Genomic DNA, 16,240 nt, shown 5'->3' with positions numbered 1-16,240 from the left:
ATCTTTACCACTATCTGGAGCCGAGATTGTTGGTGCATTCAAGGAAGAGCGTTCCCCGAACGCAGCACTATTTCGAGTTGCAGTAGGAGCAGCACCAGTCTGTTGGGTAAACTCAGCCCTCTGTTTCGCAATAGCTGCAGCAGCATCTGGGAACATGGCGTTGATTGTGGATGAATCTAGCCCTGAGTTACGTTTGTTCCCAGGAGAAAGAGGCGGGCGACCAAAAGAATTGCGAGAACCTTCAACGTTCAATTTGGACATTGCATCAGTGAGACGGCTGTTCATGGGATCTGTGGCAATGTATTAGAAAACTACTGATACTTGGATAAGGCAAAATTGGCACTGTTATTTACCTTTTTCGCCGAAATTGGCGGGAGAGAGAACACTAGACATTGGATGGCTCTTTGACATTTGCTGAAGAACCTGGATAAAAAAGCGGATCTGTACTTGAGTCGTTTGTTGAAGAAGAGCATAAAGAGCAGCGGTTCTCTCAGCCTCACTAAGAACTCGAAACCACTGCTCAATAGCACTTAGCTCATCTTTGAAATCTTGATCCAAGGTGGCAGCTGCCATCTCCTCCAGAGTTGTCTCATACTGATCAATATCTGCAATCCACTGCTGAGCAGCCTTGTCGATGTCATCAGTATTCTGAGGTTGCGATTGTTGGTTATAGAAGACTTCGGAGGAGGGCCGAATGCTTCGGGTAGAAAGAGGAGAGGCAAAAGAAGACATGTCGGCGGACGCACGCAGCTGATGAGAGCCACCACCAAGGGCGCGGGAAGATGGGGGTCGAAGCGAAGATTTTGATGCTTCTGGTGTACTGTTTCTGTTTCCAATAACGTGGCTAGCCATGGTAAAATATAAAGGGAGCAGCTGCGGGGAGGCAGGCGCTCCGTTGAATGGACGGTTTCGGAGAGGTGATTAGAGGGAAAAATTATTAAATTAGGGCACGAATGTTGATTAGTGCAAAGCTCCTGCAGCACCCGCTGAATTTGCGTATGTATATTACGTTCGAACCCGAGAAATAGTTTCACCGATTTGCCAGTCGCTTAATGGGAGAAGAGAGGTAGGATGGTAACTTTTCCAATCTCAGGTCGACACTCAACGAGGGAGTTCCGATTGGACAAAGGGTTAAAGACAGACCAGTCCAGTGGCTGTACTGATTGTGGGTGAGAGGAAAAAGGGATGACGGGGATAAACTGGCATGAAACACAAATAAACGGAAGTATCAGGGAGACGAATAGTGACCAAGAGCTGATTTGGTGGAGAAAGCTGCGAATAGGAAGATGCGAAATCAGACAGCAGTGTTTCAAACACAGCAGCGAAAGACAGGCAGAAGTCTAACTACCAGAACGGGCGGAGGTCGGAACTAGGGAAAGAGAAGTGAAGTTGGTGGTAGAGAACGAACGAGGATGGAAGAAGGGGAGGGGGAAGAAGACGGAGAGGATGAGGCTGGAGAGGGACGAACGTTTGCATAGAAAGTTGAAGTCGATCGAGGATTTCGGCGGACCGAACTGGCCCTGCTGACTCAGCCCATCTCGTCCGGATGCCGGGCGCTTGGCGGCTCAGTAAGGTTTAGTGCCTGGACCCGCTGACCAGCCGAGCTTTGAGCAAGTTGTGCAGGTTTGTTGACGTTTCTTGCAGCTGGGAGGGGAAAAGATTCAGAAGGCATGGGCGTTGCTTTCTTTGACGGCTTTGGAGGCATCTCCTGTTGGATGTGCAAACAAGTTGAAGGAAAAGTCTTTGTCCCACAGATCTCGTTCTGAAATCTAGAGATCTTCACAAGGGATCGTCTATCCGCCAGTGGTCTCAGGATAACCATGGAAAGCCAAAGGTTCAACGGAAGCTATGTGGAATACCAGAACCCAACTGCAAATGAAAGAACAGCACCCGGTCGGTATTACTAAGGAAATTCCGTAACTAGTATGTAGCTGGCAGCGATCGAACAAAGCGGAAGTGAGATGGATGCTCACCCCCTTACCATATCGCTTCTTGTGCTAACATTCAACAAGTTGCTCCCGAACTTCCGGCAAGTATGTGCATATTTTATATAGCGGAGCCCAAATTATAGATTTGGCCAAATAACTCCATAGAAATCAACTCAGATCATCTTTATTATTATTTAATACATTTCCTTGATTGAGAATGATACAAATGGGGCAAAAAAAAAAAAAAAAGGACCGGACAGAGGGCAAATAGCCACGTCCTTCGACGAGTAAATAAATAATGCTAACGCCACAAACGCCAGGGAAAGGATTGGAAATGGTGCGGATATCGAACTACAACGAAACAAAATGGTAAGGGTTGACACGTACAGATATGCCTCACAAAAGTAAATATATCCAACCAACTCCAAGAAGAGAATCCAAACCACAATATGTTCAAAGATACATTCAAGGCCCCTTGCTATGGAGAAGCAATAAACTCAGGCTTCTTAGCAGCTGCCATACGCTTCCGTCGGCTTGCCAGAGCACGGCGGGAACATGTGTATCCCATGTATGTTATCCCGAGGATTACAAGCACACCAAGCGCCACTCGAGAATCCCAAACCAACGCTTGCCAACGAGTTTGGAAAAAGAAAGTTCGTTCGGTAGGTCGACGGATGGCGACAAGTTGCGAAAGGGTCGACCAGAAGGATCCTATGAAGGACTCAGCTCGTGTCAGAGCTGTTGCTTCAATAATCGGCCAGTACGCAGCGAGGCGCCACTCATGCTCCTCCTCCGGATGTGCCGTCCTAATAGCCTCCTTGCATTTGTGGGTCATTTCCATGAAATGAGCTCGCCCATCGAGCAATTTTACAAGGTCGCGGACAACTTCACCTTCACGGTCATCGGTCGCAATAACCACAGGCTGGTCCGGGTTTAACTGCATGCGTTTAACATTGTCATAAAGGTAGGAACCCGTCCAGTCACATTTGCCGAATACATTGCGGAGGACGGGGATTTCATTCTGATGGCAAGGGTCCTTCTGGCCAAAGGAGAGGTCGGATGGCCAAGTTCGAATATGCAATGCAACTGCGTGGTGAAGGATGTCGGGTAGCATATCCCTCACGCAGGCATCGAGAGGATCTGAAAGTGTGAATAAGCGCGCGGCTTTTCTCCATGGCCCGGCTCGAAGAGGAAGGATGAATGAGTCCCGTACAAAGCTGAATGCAGAATGTTGCCAATATGATTCGCTTGGCGCGGTAATGCGGACAACTTGTTCTGGCGTTTCGGTGATTTCGCTCGTGAAATCCACCACTAAAGTCGATGCGTTTTGTAGACTGCTAGCAAGTTGAGGCCTCGTGTCGTATCCCAATTTCTCGAGTCCCGCTGCATTAAAAACATGGGTGACCGGTATTAGTTGCGATGTAGCAACACCTCGTACCGCTGGACAGGTGATGCCTGGTGATAACAATCTTCGGGCTGGGAGAGGGTTGTGAACTGCTGATGCGAGGTGAAGAATTAACTGATTATTGAAGTATGCGAAGTCCGGGTTATCCCACTATGTATTACACAAAAGGGTTAGTGTCACGATACCCATGATAGAGAAATGCGGCTGGGCAGGACCGAGGTTCAAAAGCAAAGGAATTGTCCATACTGTGAAATATTTTTGGACGCCCGTGTGGACCAGCGGCTGTCTCCGTTGAGGCAAGTAGAGAAACGTAACTGTAACAAGGAGGGTTGCTGCAAGCACGAGGCCGCGAAGAGGCCATCTCATGGTTTCGATAAATATTCAATATTGTCCGTCTTTGACCAAAAATAAAGATAAAAATACTTGTTCCTTCTTACAAATTCCAATCACCAGAAGGAAGCTCCCAGTCATTCGGTCCCTCGCAGGATGTAGGTCTTTTGCAGGCTAAATTTCAGCCTCATCCTTGTTGGAAACCAGAGACTGTTCAGGGTTGAAAATAGAACCCCGTATGCGCTAATACGTATACGCCTTTTGTAATAAATGAAAATCTAAGCACTTGGTTTTTTTTTTTCATTGGCGGATATCGGGCGTCCTGGTATTCGACGCCCCATCCCCTCAAGCTTCGAATGATATTCCACGATTTTCGCCGTAGTTTGGCACTAGAGAAAAGGACTGGCAAACTTTCGCTCAGGTTGGAATCGCGTGTTCAAAAATAGGCTAACTCGACATCGTCCTTCAAATAATCAACGACCAAGCGATGCTGATTGAAAGGATTGGACATCAAATTTTGTCCCGCAGCTGGTTGATATTGGACAAAGGTTGATATTGATAAGGAGGTGGAGACTTGCACAAGTTCGTTCTCAACTGAGTTTTTTTCAGAAATGGAGCACCAAGGGAATTTTGAAACGAAAAGTGGCCCGACCCCACTTTGCTGGCAGAAGCGAGAGCGGACATCCGATTTTCGGAATCCTCAAAAAAATTGTAATTTATTGTGCTGTCTCATGTTACCACCAACCAAAGAATCATGTCGCGTTTGACGAATAGTTACCCAATGATTTTGACATAGTTAACTAACTTGCATGTGGAGGAGTAATTCGTCCCTTTGAGCATGGATGAAGTGCTCCCAGCCAATCAGATCGCAAACTGGGCAGAACCTCTCCAGCGATTGGTAACGTGACCGAGCCGCGCTTCGGCACAGCACGTAAATGCGTTGTAGGTAGTACGGAATTCATATACGAACAGCTCTTTTTTCCAGTTCTGGGCGTTATAACATGCGTAATCGCTGAGTTTCCCTACTGTTATCTCAGTTCTTTGTGTGTTGCTCTTGCAGAAACTGCTCTCAGGAGAAAGAGCATGGCCACCCTCCGAAGGAAGATTACAAAACACTACTGAATCTCCACCACTTTGTTAAAAAGTTACATAGTCACAGAGAATACTCAGGTGGGCGTAACTGGCTGTTATCTTGATATTCCCTCAAGCTCTCGACCGACCCGGCAACCAAATACTCAACACGCCATGTCTGAGAATGAAGATGTTGACATGGATTCGGGGAGTGAATCCGAACTTTCGGCGAGTGATACTTCTTGCAGAAAAGAGGGATATGATGATTATTACAACAGAAACAGACGCCAGACGTATTCAAGTGAGCTAGAGACGTCCATGGACAATCCAGACCTTCATATCTCTGAAGGAGGCTCGTAAGGCTGTGCATACTGCAAACCTTGCAAAATTAGATGTTGAGCTAACTCGACGTGACAGGAGTGAATCTGAAAGTCTTGAAGAACCCGATCAGTTCAGTGAAGATGTCGATCCCGACTTGGGCTTATATGGTCGTAGGGCTAGGAGGGGACGTCAGTCCATTGGCAGGCCATATAATTTCGGTGCACGAGGTGGAAAAGGAATCAAAAGAGGTCCCAGGAAGCCATTAGAACCAAGCTTGGAGTTCAAGAATTTACATTCTGAGGCAACCTCTGCCTTCATTGATGCCGACTATGAGAGAGCCACGGTTCTCGTGAAGCAGGCCATTCAGATCAATCCCGAAATGTTTGCTGCTCATTCTCTTCTATCAGAAATATTTCTCGCTCAAGGGCAAAAGGACAAAGCTCTTGCTGCACTATTCAGTGGCGCGCACACACGACCGAAAGATCCGTCCGTCTGGATGAAAGTTGCGAAATTGATCTTAGAAAGAACCGGAGAAGATCGGACCTCAGCATTGCAAGATGTAATCTACTGTTATAGCCGCGTGATTGAGATCGATCAAAAAAATTACGACATACGATTTGAAAGAGCCTCAGTGTACCGTGAGTTGGGCCATAATGGGAAAGCCGCTCAGGAGTACGAAAGGTTATTAAAGGATCTACCGCACAATACAACAGCGCTCCGCCTTCTCGCAGAGACCTATATTGATCTGAACGAAGTCGATAAAGCAAAAAGTCGATACGACGAAAGCATCGCATATTATATGTCCCTAACTTTGGAGGAAGCCACCGACTTTACATGGTCTGATGTGAACATTTATGTTGAATTTTTTAGCTATCTGGACGACCATGAACAGGGAATATTTATGTTGAAATCTCTTTCTAGATGGTTGCTAGGGCGGAAAGATAATGTGGAATGGGATGATATTGTTGAAGACGACCGAGAGTTTGATGCTGAACATTTCCCTCGCCGATCAGAGGTCGCTTTTTTTGTCCCAAATAAATATCCGATCGAGTCTTACGGGAGTGGCCTTCCCTTGGAGCTTCGCGTGAAACTTGGAATATATCGGTTGAAATTGGGCCTCCAGTATCGAGAAGAGGCGTTGGTAAGTGCTTTTGTGTTGTTTGTTGAATGCATCCTCTTCGCAGGTGAGAAAGTTGATTATAGATTAGTCTCATTTTTCGTGGCTAAACCCGGATGACTCCTCGGAAGGCGCGTTACTCTATGATTTCGGAGATCTGTTCAGGGAGGCAGGCGATGCACTCAAAGATGCCCAATTACACCAAGACGCAATATTGTTTTACCTTCCACTCCAGAGGACTCACGAATACGCAGATACAAGTCTTTTTATGTCCATGGCTGAATGTTATGTCGCTTGCGAAAATGATGAAGCAGCTGAGAACTGTTATTTAACGGTGGTCGAATATGATCGGAACAATATTGTGGCTCGGGCGAAATTGGCCAAATTTTACGAAAAATTAGGTATGATTGAACAAGCATTAAAATATGTCAACGAAGCTATTGAATTAGGAAGACAGGAGTCAATGCCAAGGCGAAGGCGGAAATTTGGCTCTAGGGCTTTACAGCTTGCGAGAGAGTTTCGCTCAACGGAGTCTGGGGGTAATTCACTGGCAATTTATGAGGGTCCTATTGGGGCAGAAATCGAAAACTGGAGAACTACCACTCCTCCAGCCAGTGTGCCCGGTGGCCTCGTGACTTCCGCTGCTCCCCTTTCTAAGAAGCGGCGGCAGGCAAAAGAAGAATATGTCGGCGCTGACCATATCAGGTATTTGTACTCTAAATTGCTAGATCTTGAACAAGCAATGAGAGAAGGTCAAGAGGATGTAACGGAAGATTGGTTGGATATCGCGGATGCTTTGTTACGAGATTTTCGATCAAATCGTGTCTTTTTCCCCATGCAAAGAAACATGATATTCTCGGGATATTCCAGAGAAGCCCAACGGAAAGCTGGACGCCTGAAATCGACAACAATCATGGACGAAATGGAGGAAATGGCTGGACGGCTTCAGGCAACTTTAGGCAAGCGTTACCTTCAATTGTTTATGTTAAAGCGCTGCTAATTACAGGTCTAGGAACCCCCGAAATTGATCCTGCGACGATCCCAAATGATTACCATTCTATATCATTCGAACAGTGGCTGGATATATTTCTGGAATATGCACTTGTCCTTTCTGGGCAAGGCCAATCTGAAGAAGCATACGACACCCTTTCTGCTGCAGCCGATGCTAGCATTTGGTATCATTCCAAACCCAGCAAAGTCCAAATTTATACTTGCTGGTTCAGTACGTGGATTACCATCGAAACAAAATTATATGCATGACTAACGGCCAGCGACAGCTTGCGCGCTCCGGCTGAAGGACGAAGAAACACTCTCCAACATCTCCCGCTGGTTCATGAAGGAGTACCAATTCGTAACCGACACATACCGGCTCTTCGCAACACTAAGCCGACTCTGTGGCGACCCACGAAAATCGCTGTTCCATTCGTCCCCCAGCATGAAATTCATGCTGCGTCAAATAAAGGCGATTGATTATACCCTCCCAGATGACCCGCTGCGACCTACCCAAACCCGCCGCACTCGAGCTTCCGTTTTCCAAGAACGTGCTACCCTTACCACCAAGGATGCATCTGGCCAACCCATCCCAGCTGAAGACATGGACATCCCGCTCTTAGTGCTATACGGACATATACTCTACGCCGGTACAAGCTTCACAAACGCCCTCAACTACTTTTTCCGCGCGTATGCCCTCGCACCGGAGAACCCCGTCGTTCTCCTCTCTATCGGTCTCAGTTACATCCATCACTCCCTTAAGCGACAGTCTGATAACCGACACTACCTCATCATGCAAGGATTGTCGTTTATGCAGGAATACCGACGTGTGAGAGAAAAGAGCCCTATTCCACAGGAGCGACAAGAGGTAGAATTCAACTTCGCGCGGGTCTGGCAGATGTTGGGCTTGACACACTTAGCTGTACTGGGTTATCATCGATGTCTTGCTCTCAGTGAGGAAGTAGAAGCTGAGCGCGAGAGATTTAAGAAAGGTAAAAAGATACCTGTGACTGCTGGTGGTGGGGCTCCAAGTAAGGATGTCTGGGTGGAAGATTTCACTCGTGAAGCTGCCTTTGCTTTGCAATGCCTCTATTCTTTCTCTGAGGAAACGAAGCTAGCGAAGGAGGTCACTGACAGGTGGCTTGTCATTTGACCACAGGATCTCATTGTATTATATACGATCCAAATATCTTATATTAGAATCTATAATGTAACGATGGAATTAGAGTTCTTACTATCACTCTTTAACTCATTTTAACAATACAAGCCAAGGAAGAAAGACTTGTGGGTATAGTTATCAACTCTGAAATGGAATACGCTAAACGTCAATACCAAAACCCACCATCGCAAAAGTGCCGCAGCTAATTGACAACTATAGTCATATACAACCGCTCTCCAAGTTTGTACCTCCAGGTAACATTGGAAAAATATATAAAAAAAGTGCGCGCCGAAGTCGGAAATGCCGAATGAATTCAAGCGGTCGAGTCATTACGTACATAAAAAATTAATCACCCAACTCTCGTCGGTCTTTCTCGGGTTGATAACAACTGCTCATCCTCACTCAAGCCAGTCTCATCGACATCATCAAAGAAGACAGCTGACTGCCGTCGAATTTCTTCAAGAACGCTGTTGCGGTGTCTTAAATGTGGTCGATTGTCTAAGCCTGGAATTCGTGGGTTATTCGTACCGTCAACCCGATCCTGGGATCGCCTATCCAGGTCTCGCTGCTCATATTGGACATCATACTGATCTAATTCACCATCGTTGGCGGATGGGTCAATTTCGGGGGGCAAAGGTGTATTAAGCTGGCGAGCAGAAACACGTCCATCCCGCTTCAGCGCCGCGGCGACCACCTTCTCCAGCTTCATCCTGTTCTTGATAAATTGAATCTTCGGGAAGGTGCTATTTTGCCCTTCGTTTATCATACGGGATAATCGCTCAGGGTTAGGGTCAGTCAAGATGTTATACAAATCGGAGAGTGTCGATTTCGGCCAAATCGTAACAATCCCACTGAACCGTTGCAGCCATATTTCACTCCAATCCTGACCTAGTGGTCGAGGAAGAAGTTCAAGATGTCTGAGGACCTTGAGCCATTTGTTCAAATCCAATTTAATATATTGTTCTGTGGCCGACCCGAGGAAACCCCCGCGCCAACCGCGACCTTTGCGATGTGTAACAGGACGACCAACGCTACCCCTGGAGCTGAAAAAGAACAAACTTATGTGGGGATTAACCTAAAAGTAATTCCTCTCAGCCGTCTAGCATAGCCCAAACGGCAAATGAAAAACTCACTTGAGATACAATCGGAAAGTTGGCATTGAAATGGATATCCAGTGCCTTCAACGGTATGTCAGTTCGCAAACTACCGTCTTTCCACTTATGACCAAAAGAGTAAGGGGCAAGTGTCCCATCAGGCTTCTTCATCATCAACACGACAGGATTGAGTATCCCAGGAACAGCTGCAGAAGCAATGACTGCGCTCCATATAACACAATGGGGAGATGTGAGATAGTTTGCCAGAATCGTAGGAGAGTGGGGATCTGACGGAACGCAAGAGACGTTTAGAATTCGTCCGGTTCGCTGATACGCCTCCAAGAATGTGGTGGAGCCCCTGCAGAACCAGCTGCATTTTTCTGCCCAGTCGAGGGTGTCAAACCTAGCTCCCGTTCGCCACCATCGCCGTATCCAAATTTGAAATGAGTCTTCGCATGCCTTAATTTTATGGGCCAGCTCTGGAACGAGGAGCTTTTTGAGCTCCTCGTTTTTTCTCGTGGCTACCAGCGCGGCTACAAGGGCACCTCCAGAAGTTCCCGAAATGATATCAGGGAGTACTCCATTATCAAGGAGAGCCTTGACAACCCCAAAATGATAGTATGAAAATGTAGCTCCCCCAGAAAGACACAACGCCGTACGACCGTAATTAGTTTCCAGTTGCTTGAAAAACACTTCCTTGGTAGTATTAGGGACATCTTTGCTTGTAAGGATAAGCCGCAATGAGGTATGTACTTCATCAATGAATTCTTGAACCAACCGCTTGGTTCCAATGTATGTCTCGCTGTATAGGCGTGGATTCTCAACCCCAGCGAAATTATTCTTGACGCACCCTTCGAGCAACACACGGAGGTCTTCCAGCAATGAGCAGAGTTTGGCACGATCACCTTCACTGGTTTGTGTTAGCTCCACCTTTTCTCTTAGTGTCTCCAGTTGTCTTTTGACCCTCTTGACTGTTCCATGGTCATAATATGCATATTCGTCCACTTCTTTCCATCTGTCATTACCCAGATAAGCATCCAGCTTTTCAGCGGCCTCCTTCCATTGTCTATAGTTGTTTGCGGCTCCCATATGCCTTCTCAGAGTTTGTCTCCTTCCTCTCCAAGTAACGAGATGTTCATAAAGGTAAATGTATAACCGAGTGATAACGTAGAGGACACTGAGAACCGAAATCCAACCCAAGACGATCGAGAGCAGCGGCCATTTTAGAAGCACGTACAAATATCCTTCCCTCGTTTCGTCGACTGTCCTGTTGGCTGCCTTGCGACGCGATCCCAGTTTCCGCACTCTCTGGTGTATGGGGCGCCAATCATTGATCGCAACGAGAGGTGCAGCTTCTGGAGCGCTGAGGGCGTTCTCGAACTGCTCGAGCTCCTTGTCTTCGATGAACCTCCTGTTGAAGTCCGGAAGCCCATAATCCTCCTGTGACGAGCCCATGCTTTCGCGAGCTTACACTCGAACCCAAGTTGATATCTCAAAACAAATAAATTAATCCATTTTGACAGAAAAATCCATCGTTGCAAGCTGATGATAGCCAGCTTTCAGTTATGCGAAAAGTCAGGGAGTTCAAGATCCAGGAAGTTCATAGCCACCTCAAGCCACGTCGAACGATATTGCATCACCTTATTCAGCCACATAAATCACGTGGTTTGCCCTTGAATTAGCTCGCTTTCCAGTGACTTTGTATGGCTGCATACCGTATCTCTTCCCCTTTGATTTTATCGTCTCTTCGAAGCTTGCTAATGACTCCTACTGTCCTTTTACAGGAGGCATAGACTAAATGTGAACCACTAACTATGTCGTCCGACCTGTATAATCCCAGGCCCGATTTGGTCACAAGCGGAAGCATCAACCTTGATCTGCCAACTGCAGCGCACAGTCGGTGATATATGATTGTGGCAAACAATCCTAGGTGTCAATAGTACCCATAGGCCAACAGATAGACGAGTGAATGTAGACGGTCAAATAAAGCTCAACTTGCTACAGGTTTAGCCCGTTCGTGGCTGGCTGTATGCAGGGTTATTTTCGCGCCAATGATTCGCAGGAGTGATAGAGACCCCTATCACAAACTTATGAGAGAACTACATCTGTAGACATATTGATATTGATGGTAAAACTTACAAAATTTTGCGAAAGCGAGGACCAAAGGGGGATCTCTGATACTATTGCAGGCCGAAGGACGCAGCCAGCCACGTACGATGACTATGGCCCATCAGTTATGTATACCATTTTCTGAGAACTTCCCAGAAGATGGACCTTAGTAGTTGACCCGTTACAGGACCCTATCGAATCCATTCTCTAAAATATGGGAAGCAGAGCCTGCATACTTGCATTTCTTAGCTAAAACCCAAAAGGGAGCGAATAAATTTTGAAAGAGAAAATGCGAGTAAAGTTTTCAGACTCCAGCATGCAGCAGCATCTTGTTAAAATGGTGATCTGAGAAACTAAGGGGTTCTTGGCTACAGCACAGCCAAGCCTTGCGCCGCCCCATTTTTATATCGGTCGCCGATGTTTAGTGCCAAAGGGATACAGGCTGCATATTTCCGTCCAAATTCACAGGAATCAAAATGAGTATTTGCGGGTAAACACAGTGTACTGATGTCATAAGTACAGGAAGCACGGAATTCATCTCCCCAAGTGCGGCCCTTTATTTGCCATTGCTGAAAAGGGTGTCGTGATCGTTCGGCTCTCTCCCAATCATTGATCAAGCGTTGGATGCTAGAGGTTTTCACGCAGGAGCATGGGAGCATGGAAGAGTATCCAAATCCCTACAGACATACTGATAACGTCATTGCACAATGCGAGGAGGCTGATGATCTGGATAAAAGCGACATCTTTCGCACAAATTTTTTGGATAATTTGATACTAGCAGGCTTCGATGTTCCGAGGCTTTAGTGCTGACCACCAATCAATGAGAAATCCCAAAGCCCACGATAAACCGGCACACAATCTTTTCTTTCCCTGAAGATACCTACGCCGCACAGCGATAGGGCGAAGGGAAGTTTTGGTTTCGATCCAGGGCAACATTCTCACATGACGAAAATCAGTGACACCAGCTAACAACGAGCTAAAATGAAGTAACTAATTCTTCTCATCGACGAAGGCACGTCAATCAACCATTCTCACGGTGATCATTCAATTCGCCAACACACTGCCCTTCGCTGTGACACTCTCAAACTGACAAAGTATCCGCCATCCCGAGGATACCCTGCCAATGAGAACAGATTTTGACCACGTTAGCTATATGCTTCGTATACCCCCACAATCCAAATTTATCTGACAGCAACACAAGTCTAAAGTTTTGTGATTCTATCGCGCATGTGTCGGTTCTTTTGTCCGTATCTCTGTGGGGAGGGCTAACGCGAACGAAGGAAGCGCTGGGCGAAAGGATTTATTCCCCCAACCAGCAAGCGCCGAATTCAGTTATAACACCAATCCGTTCACCTATAAGCCTCATCTCAGCTATATTGTTGTCCGAGCTGGTGACCGACGAAACTATACATCTGATATGGCTCTCTTTCCCTTGCTCTGAAAAAAATACTCGACCACAAAATGCCATCAGAGGCAGTTTCGGATAGTCAATCAAAATGCCGGCAAAAGTCGGGAACTTAGGGACAGTGTGTACAGACTGGCGTTCAACTGAACATAAGAACTAACGTAGTTAAACTCCGACTAAATTTAGACAAATTTTTGAAAGTTACTTCAACCGCGCACACCAGTTTGCTCAGCTGCATCCACTCCTTAAGGAGAAATGCTCACTGTGGTGCATTAGTACCATCGCGTTGTTTCTGTGTAATAATGAAACACTGCCCACAAAACCGGCAACCACTCGTCGTCTTTGAGCCGTGGAAGAGAAACTTGACCCCACACTAGAAAAGAAGGTTGACTAGCGAGGCGACCCTCCGGTCAATCTCATCTCAGCGCCAGTTCATGGAGAAGCGGGGGAATATCGGACAAAACAATGCGGACAATCGAAAATCAACGGTAAAAGTTTGTGGGAGCGAAAAGGTCGTTCTCATCTCATTGAGAAATTCCAAAATCCCTGAAACCTGTCTCGGGAACAAGAACGGTTCAAAAGCGGCTCAACTTAAGACATGTAGATTTCCAAGCATTGCATTCATTAAAGCTAGAATCTTATGCCCTCTAAACCGCACAACATCCGACCTTCTCCTATCTTCATGGCGCAAAAAGGGAAAAAAAAAAAAAAAAAAAAAAAAACCATTCACCTGCACTACGTATATCGCGCTGGTGGGGCGGAAGGATGAGCATGGTTCTTTACAGCGTATCTCTCATAAAAATCTGGTAAAGGTCAAACTTCACGATGTCAGCAAGGTAACAACGAGGCGGGCGTTCTGAGAAAAGCGTAAAGGGCTCGCTAAATCCAGTATTAGCGAGGGAGTTATCAATCAGGGATTGGTCCCCTCCGTGATCTCTCCGATCAGTCTAGAGAATGGCTGTTTTTAACTACATGCAGAAATCCGGGCGCATCAACCATGAACATGCAGAAATGTTCTGAGGCTTCTTTTTTTTCCCCCTTTATATATACATACATACGCAGTGTATCCATGGATGTTGATTTTCCTTCCACGTGAGACTAAAAAGAAGGATCAAGTGCCAGGGTTTTAGTTCCATCATCGAGACCCTTTTCCTTTTTATCACCATTACCCCGTCGCAGTTAAAGTTGACGTAGTGATCAAGTGAGAGAACAGGAGAAGTCGGTTGACCAGGAGTTGATGAGGGATAACATCATTCTATTCTTGAAAGCCAAAATTCCATTCCTGGGATGAGAAAGTTTAACAATATCCCTGAATATCCCTGAAAGATGGGGATGGGGACTTCCTGGACCTTGGATTTACTGAGACAATGTGCTATAGTTATCCAAACCATATCCAAAAACGAAATTCCACCCCGGCTATATTTTCGTGAGTGGCGGCTTCGTCTGTGAATTGGTCAAGAGGAATAATTTTCCTTCATTAAACTGCCTTAAAATTTGGGGAAAAAGTGAGTTCGGTTTTAAGGGCGATTAGTTTTGTGTCTTGGCCGGGGAGCTTCCGGGTGGGTGAAAAACCCATCCGTCTTGGTCCGGGAAGGCTACTTACTGACAGTTGGAATAAACAAAAACCAAAAGGATATATATAAAGAGAAACAAAGCTCAATGATGTGCGAGACATGGAGCATACTTGAAATGTTAAAATGAAATGCGGATAAGCGGTGGCATCCACACAAGAATTGGAGGAAGTAGGAGGGTAGTTGTGGCGGTTAAATTCTCAAGCTCTCGCGGATTCTTGTGGTGTGCGTTTTCATCCAAAGGAACTCTTTTCAATGGCAACTACTATCATCCACTTGTTGGCCCGACCTGCTTCCTTAATAATTTTTGTTCCGTACGGAGGCGTGGAATAATAAGAGTCCTTACGCAAGCTACAACACGGTTGGTGTGAGTTTAGGGCGGCCTGCTTCGGCGTCAAGGCCAAATAATAACCCCATAAATTCCGCTGTGGGGATCGGAAGATCATTCGAGGTCTGGTATTGAGAGATTGAGATTTGCTTTTTGTCCCCACGCCTCCGCATTTTCCCCCAGAAATAAGCACGGATTACATCAAGGCACGGAGCAGTTACATACTCGAACACCAAAGGCCAGCCAGTATTGGACATCCCAAGTCTACATAGTAAAGTTCACCGAGTTCTAATTATGGGTGTGCACGAGCCCGCGCTAACTTCGGCCCCACGGGCCGCAACAATAAGAGTCATACATACGCCATGGTTTGTAACCTCACCAGGTTTATGAGATAAGATAATCAAGTGATTGGAATCGTACTGTATGTGCGCATGGGAAAGCAAAAGAAAGAAAGGAAGCAAAACAAACGAAACGCAAAAGAAAGGGGTGAAGGAATCAACAGGGATGGGCTGATGATGGAGTTTTCCCATGAACCTACTATGCTCTCTTTCGTTTTCTTATTGGATTTTGTTTTTCTCATGTCGTCGTAAAAGTACACTGTAGGAGAAGGCGGGATGCCCTTTACACAGAAACTCCTCGATTGACCAAAAGCCACTGAACTGAGAGTGGGTTGTTCACACTGACCGAGAATTGCGTCAACTAATTGGTTAGCGCGCCGCGGTAACCGCAGATATAGCCAGCTTCGTTGCTCGCATTCTTAATCTAAGTAGGACGGGAAGAGCACTCACTTCCGGAGTTCTTTTTCCTTCCAGTCGATTCACCAGGGTTGTGCATGGACATGTAACTCCGTAATCTGTACTTTACTGTGCATACATGCAGATGGCAGGAGAGGCTGGAGGACGTCCCAAGAACCTCGCTGCGATGCAGCCACACAGGAATGAGCGGAAGTGCGAAGAAACTTCCCTGGTGCTGCAGGCTATCAAGGGCGTTGCTCCGTAGTTGGATAGAGGAGCCAATCGGTTGGCTGAATGGGTTTAGGCTTGTTGCGATAAGGTTGGTGGTTGGATTGCCCGTATGACGGGTATTTCCCACTACTCGGACTACAACTAGTGGACGACTACTGTGAGGAACCGCGCGGTCATGGGGCGATGGCGTATGTTGCTTGAAGGAAGCAGCTAGGAAACTTTTTTCTTTTCTTTTTTGATTTTTTTTTTTTTTTTTTTTTTTTTTTTGAACCTAGCAGATGATAAGACAGCAGGGAAATAATCTTCCTGCACTATCCACTATTCTTGGATGCGGTCCCGTTTGGAGTTATGTCCAATGCAAATTGGTATTTGAATTTGTATCTTGGTATGGGAGAGAGGGGAAGGTGATGTCCAAGCAAGAGATAAAAGTATCGGGACGATTCCCTG

At 46.3% G+C, this 16,240-nt stretch overlaps 4 protein-coding genes across 4 annotated transcripts in view; 1 reads left to right on the top strand and 3 right to left on the bottom strand.

Moving 5' to 3' along the window:
• HCAG_04848 (conserved hypothetical protein) overlaps window positions 1–852 on the bottom strand; it is a gene marked incomplete at both ends in the record, with an annotated part of 1,889 nt that extends 1,037 nt beyond the window's left edge. The window contains 2 exons of the mRNA XM_001540958.1: window positions 9–290; window positions 354–852. Of these exons, the coding sequence (XP_001541008.1) occupies window positions 9–290; window positions 354–852 (781 nt within the window). The remainder of the gene's footprint in view (window positions 1–8; window positions 291–353) is intronic.
• Window positions 853–2,406: 1,554 nt separating this feature from the next.
• Window positions 2,407–3,699, bottom strand: HCAG_04847 (predicted protein; the record flags this gene model as incomplete). Its single annotated transcript, XM_001540957.1, has 2 exons — window positions 2,407–3,483; window positions 3,580–3,699. 2 exons carry the CDS (start codon window positions 3,697–3,699, stop codon window positions 2,407–2,409), a joined length of 1,197 nt encoding a protein of 398 aa, XP_001541007.1.
• Window positions 3,700–4,908: 1,209 nt separating this feature from the next.
• Window positions 4,909–8,315, top strand: HCAG_04846 (conserved hypothetical protein; the record flags this gene model as incomplete). The annotated part of the gene is made up of 6 exons (XM_001540956.1): window positions 4,909–5,090; window positions 5,152–6,196; window positions 6,264–6,573; window positions 6,622–6,877; window positions 6,913–7,394; window positions 7,450–8,315. The coding sequence occupies 6 exons, from the start codon at window positions 4,909–4,911 to the stop codon at window positions 8,313–8,315; spliced, it is 3,141 nt and encodes a 1,046-aa protein (XP_001541006.1).
• Window positions 8,316–8,670: 355 nt separating this feature from the next.
• On the bottom strand, window positions 8,671–10,870 carry HCAG_04845 (hypothetical protein; the record flags this gene model as incomplete). Its single annotated transcript, XM_001540955.1, has 4 exons — window positions 8,671–8,825; window positions 8,922–9,246; window positions 9,455–10,481; window positions 10,653–10,870. The coding sequence occupies 4 exons, from the start codon at window positions 10,868–10,870 to the stop codon at window positions 8,671–8,673; spliced, it is 1,725 nt and encodes a 574-aa protein (XP_001541005.1).
• Between the last annotated feature and the right edge of the window lie 5,370 nt (window positions 10,871–16,240).

The sequence above is a fragment of the Histoplasma capsulatum genome, genomic scaffold, assembly GCF_000149585.1.
Source record: "Histoplasma capsulatum NAm1 scaffold_4 genomic scaffold, whole genome shotgun sequence".
Classification (NCBI taxonomy): domain Eukaryota; kingdom Fungi; phylum Ascomycota; class Eurotiomycetes; order Onygenales; family Ajellomycetaceae; genus Histoplasma; species Histoplasma mississippiense.
This window is presented reverse-complemented; position numbering and strand designations above follow the sequence as displayed.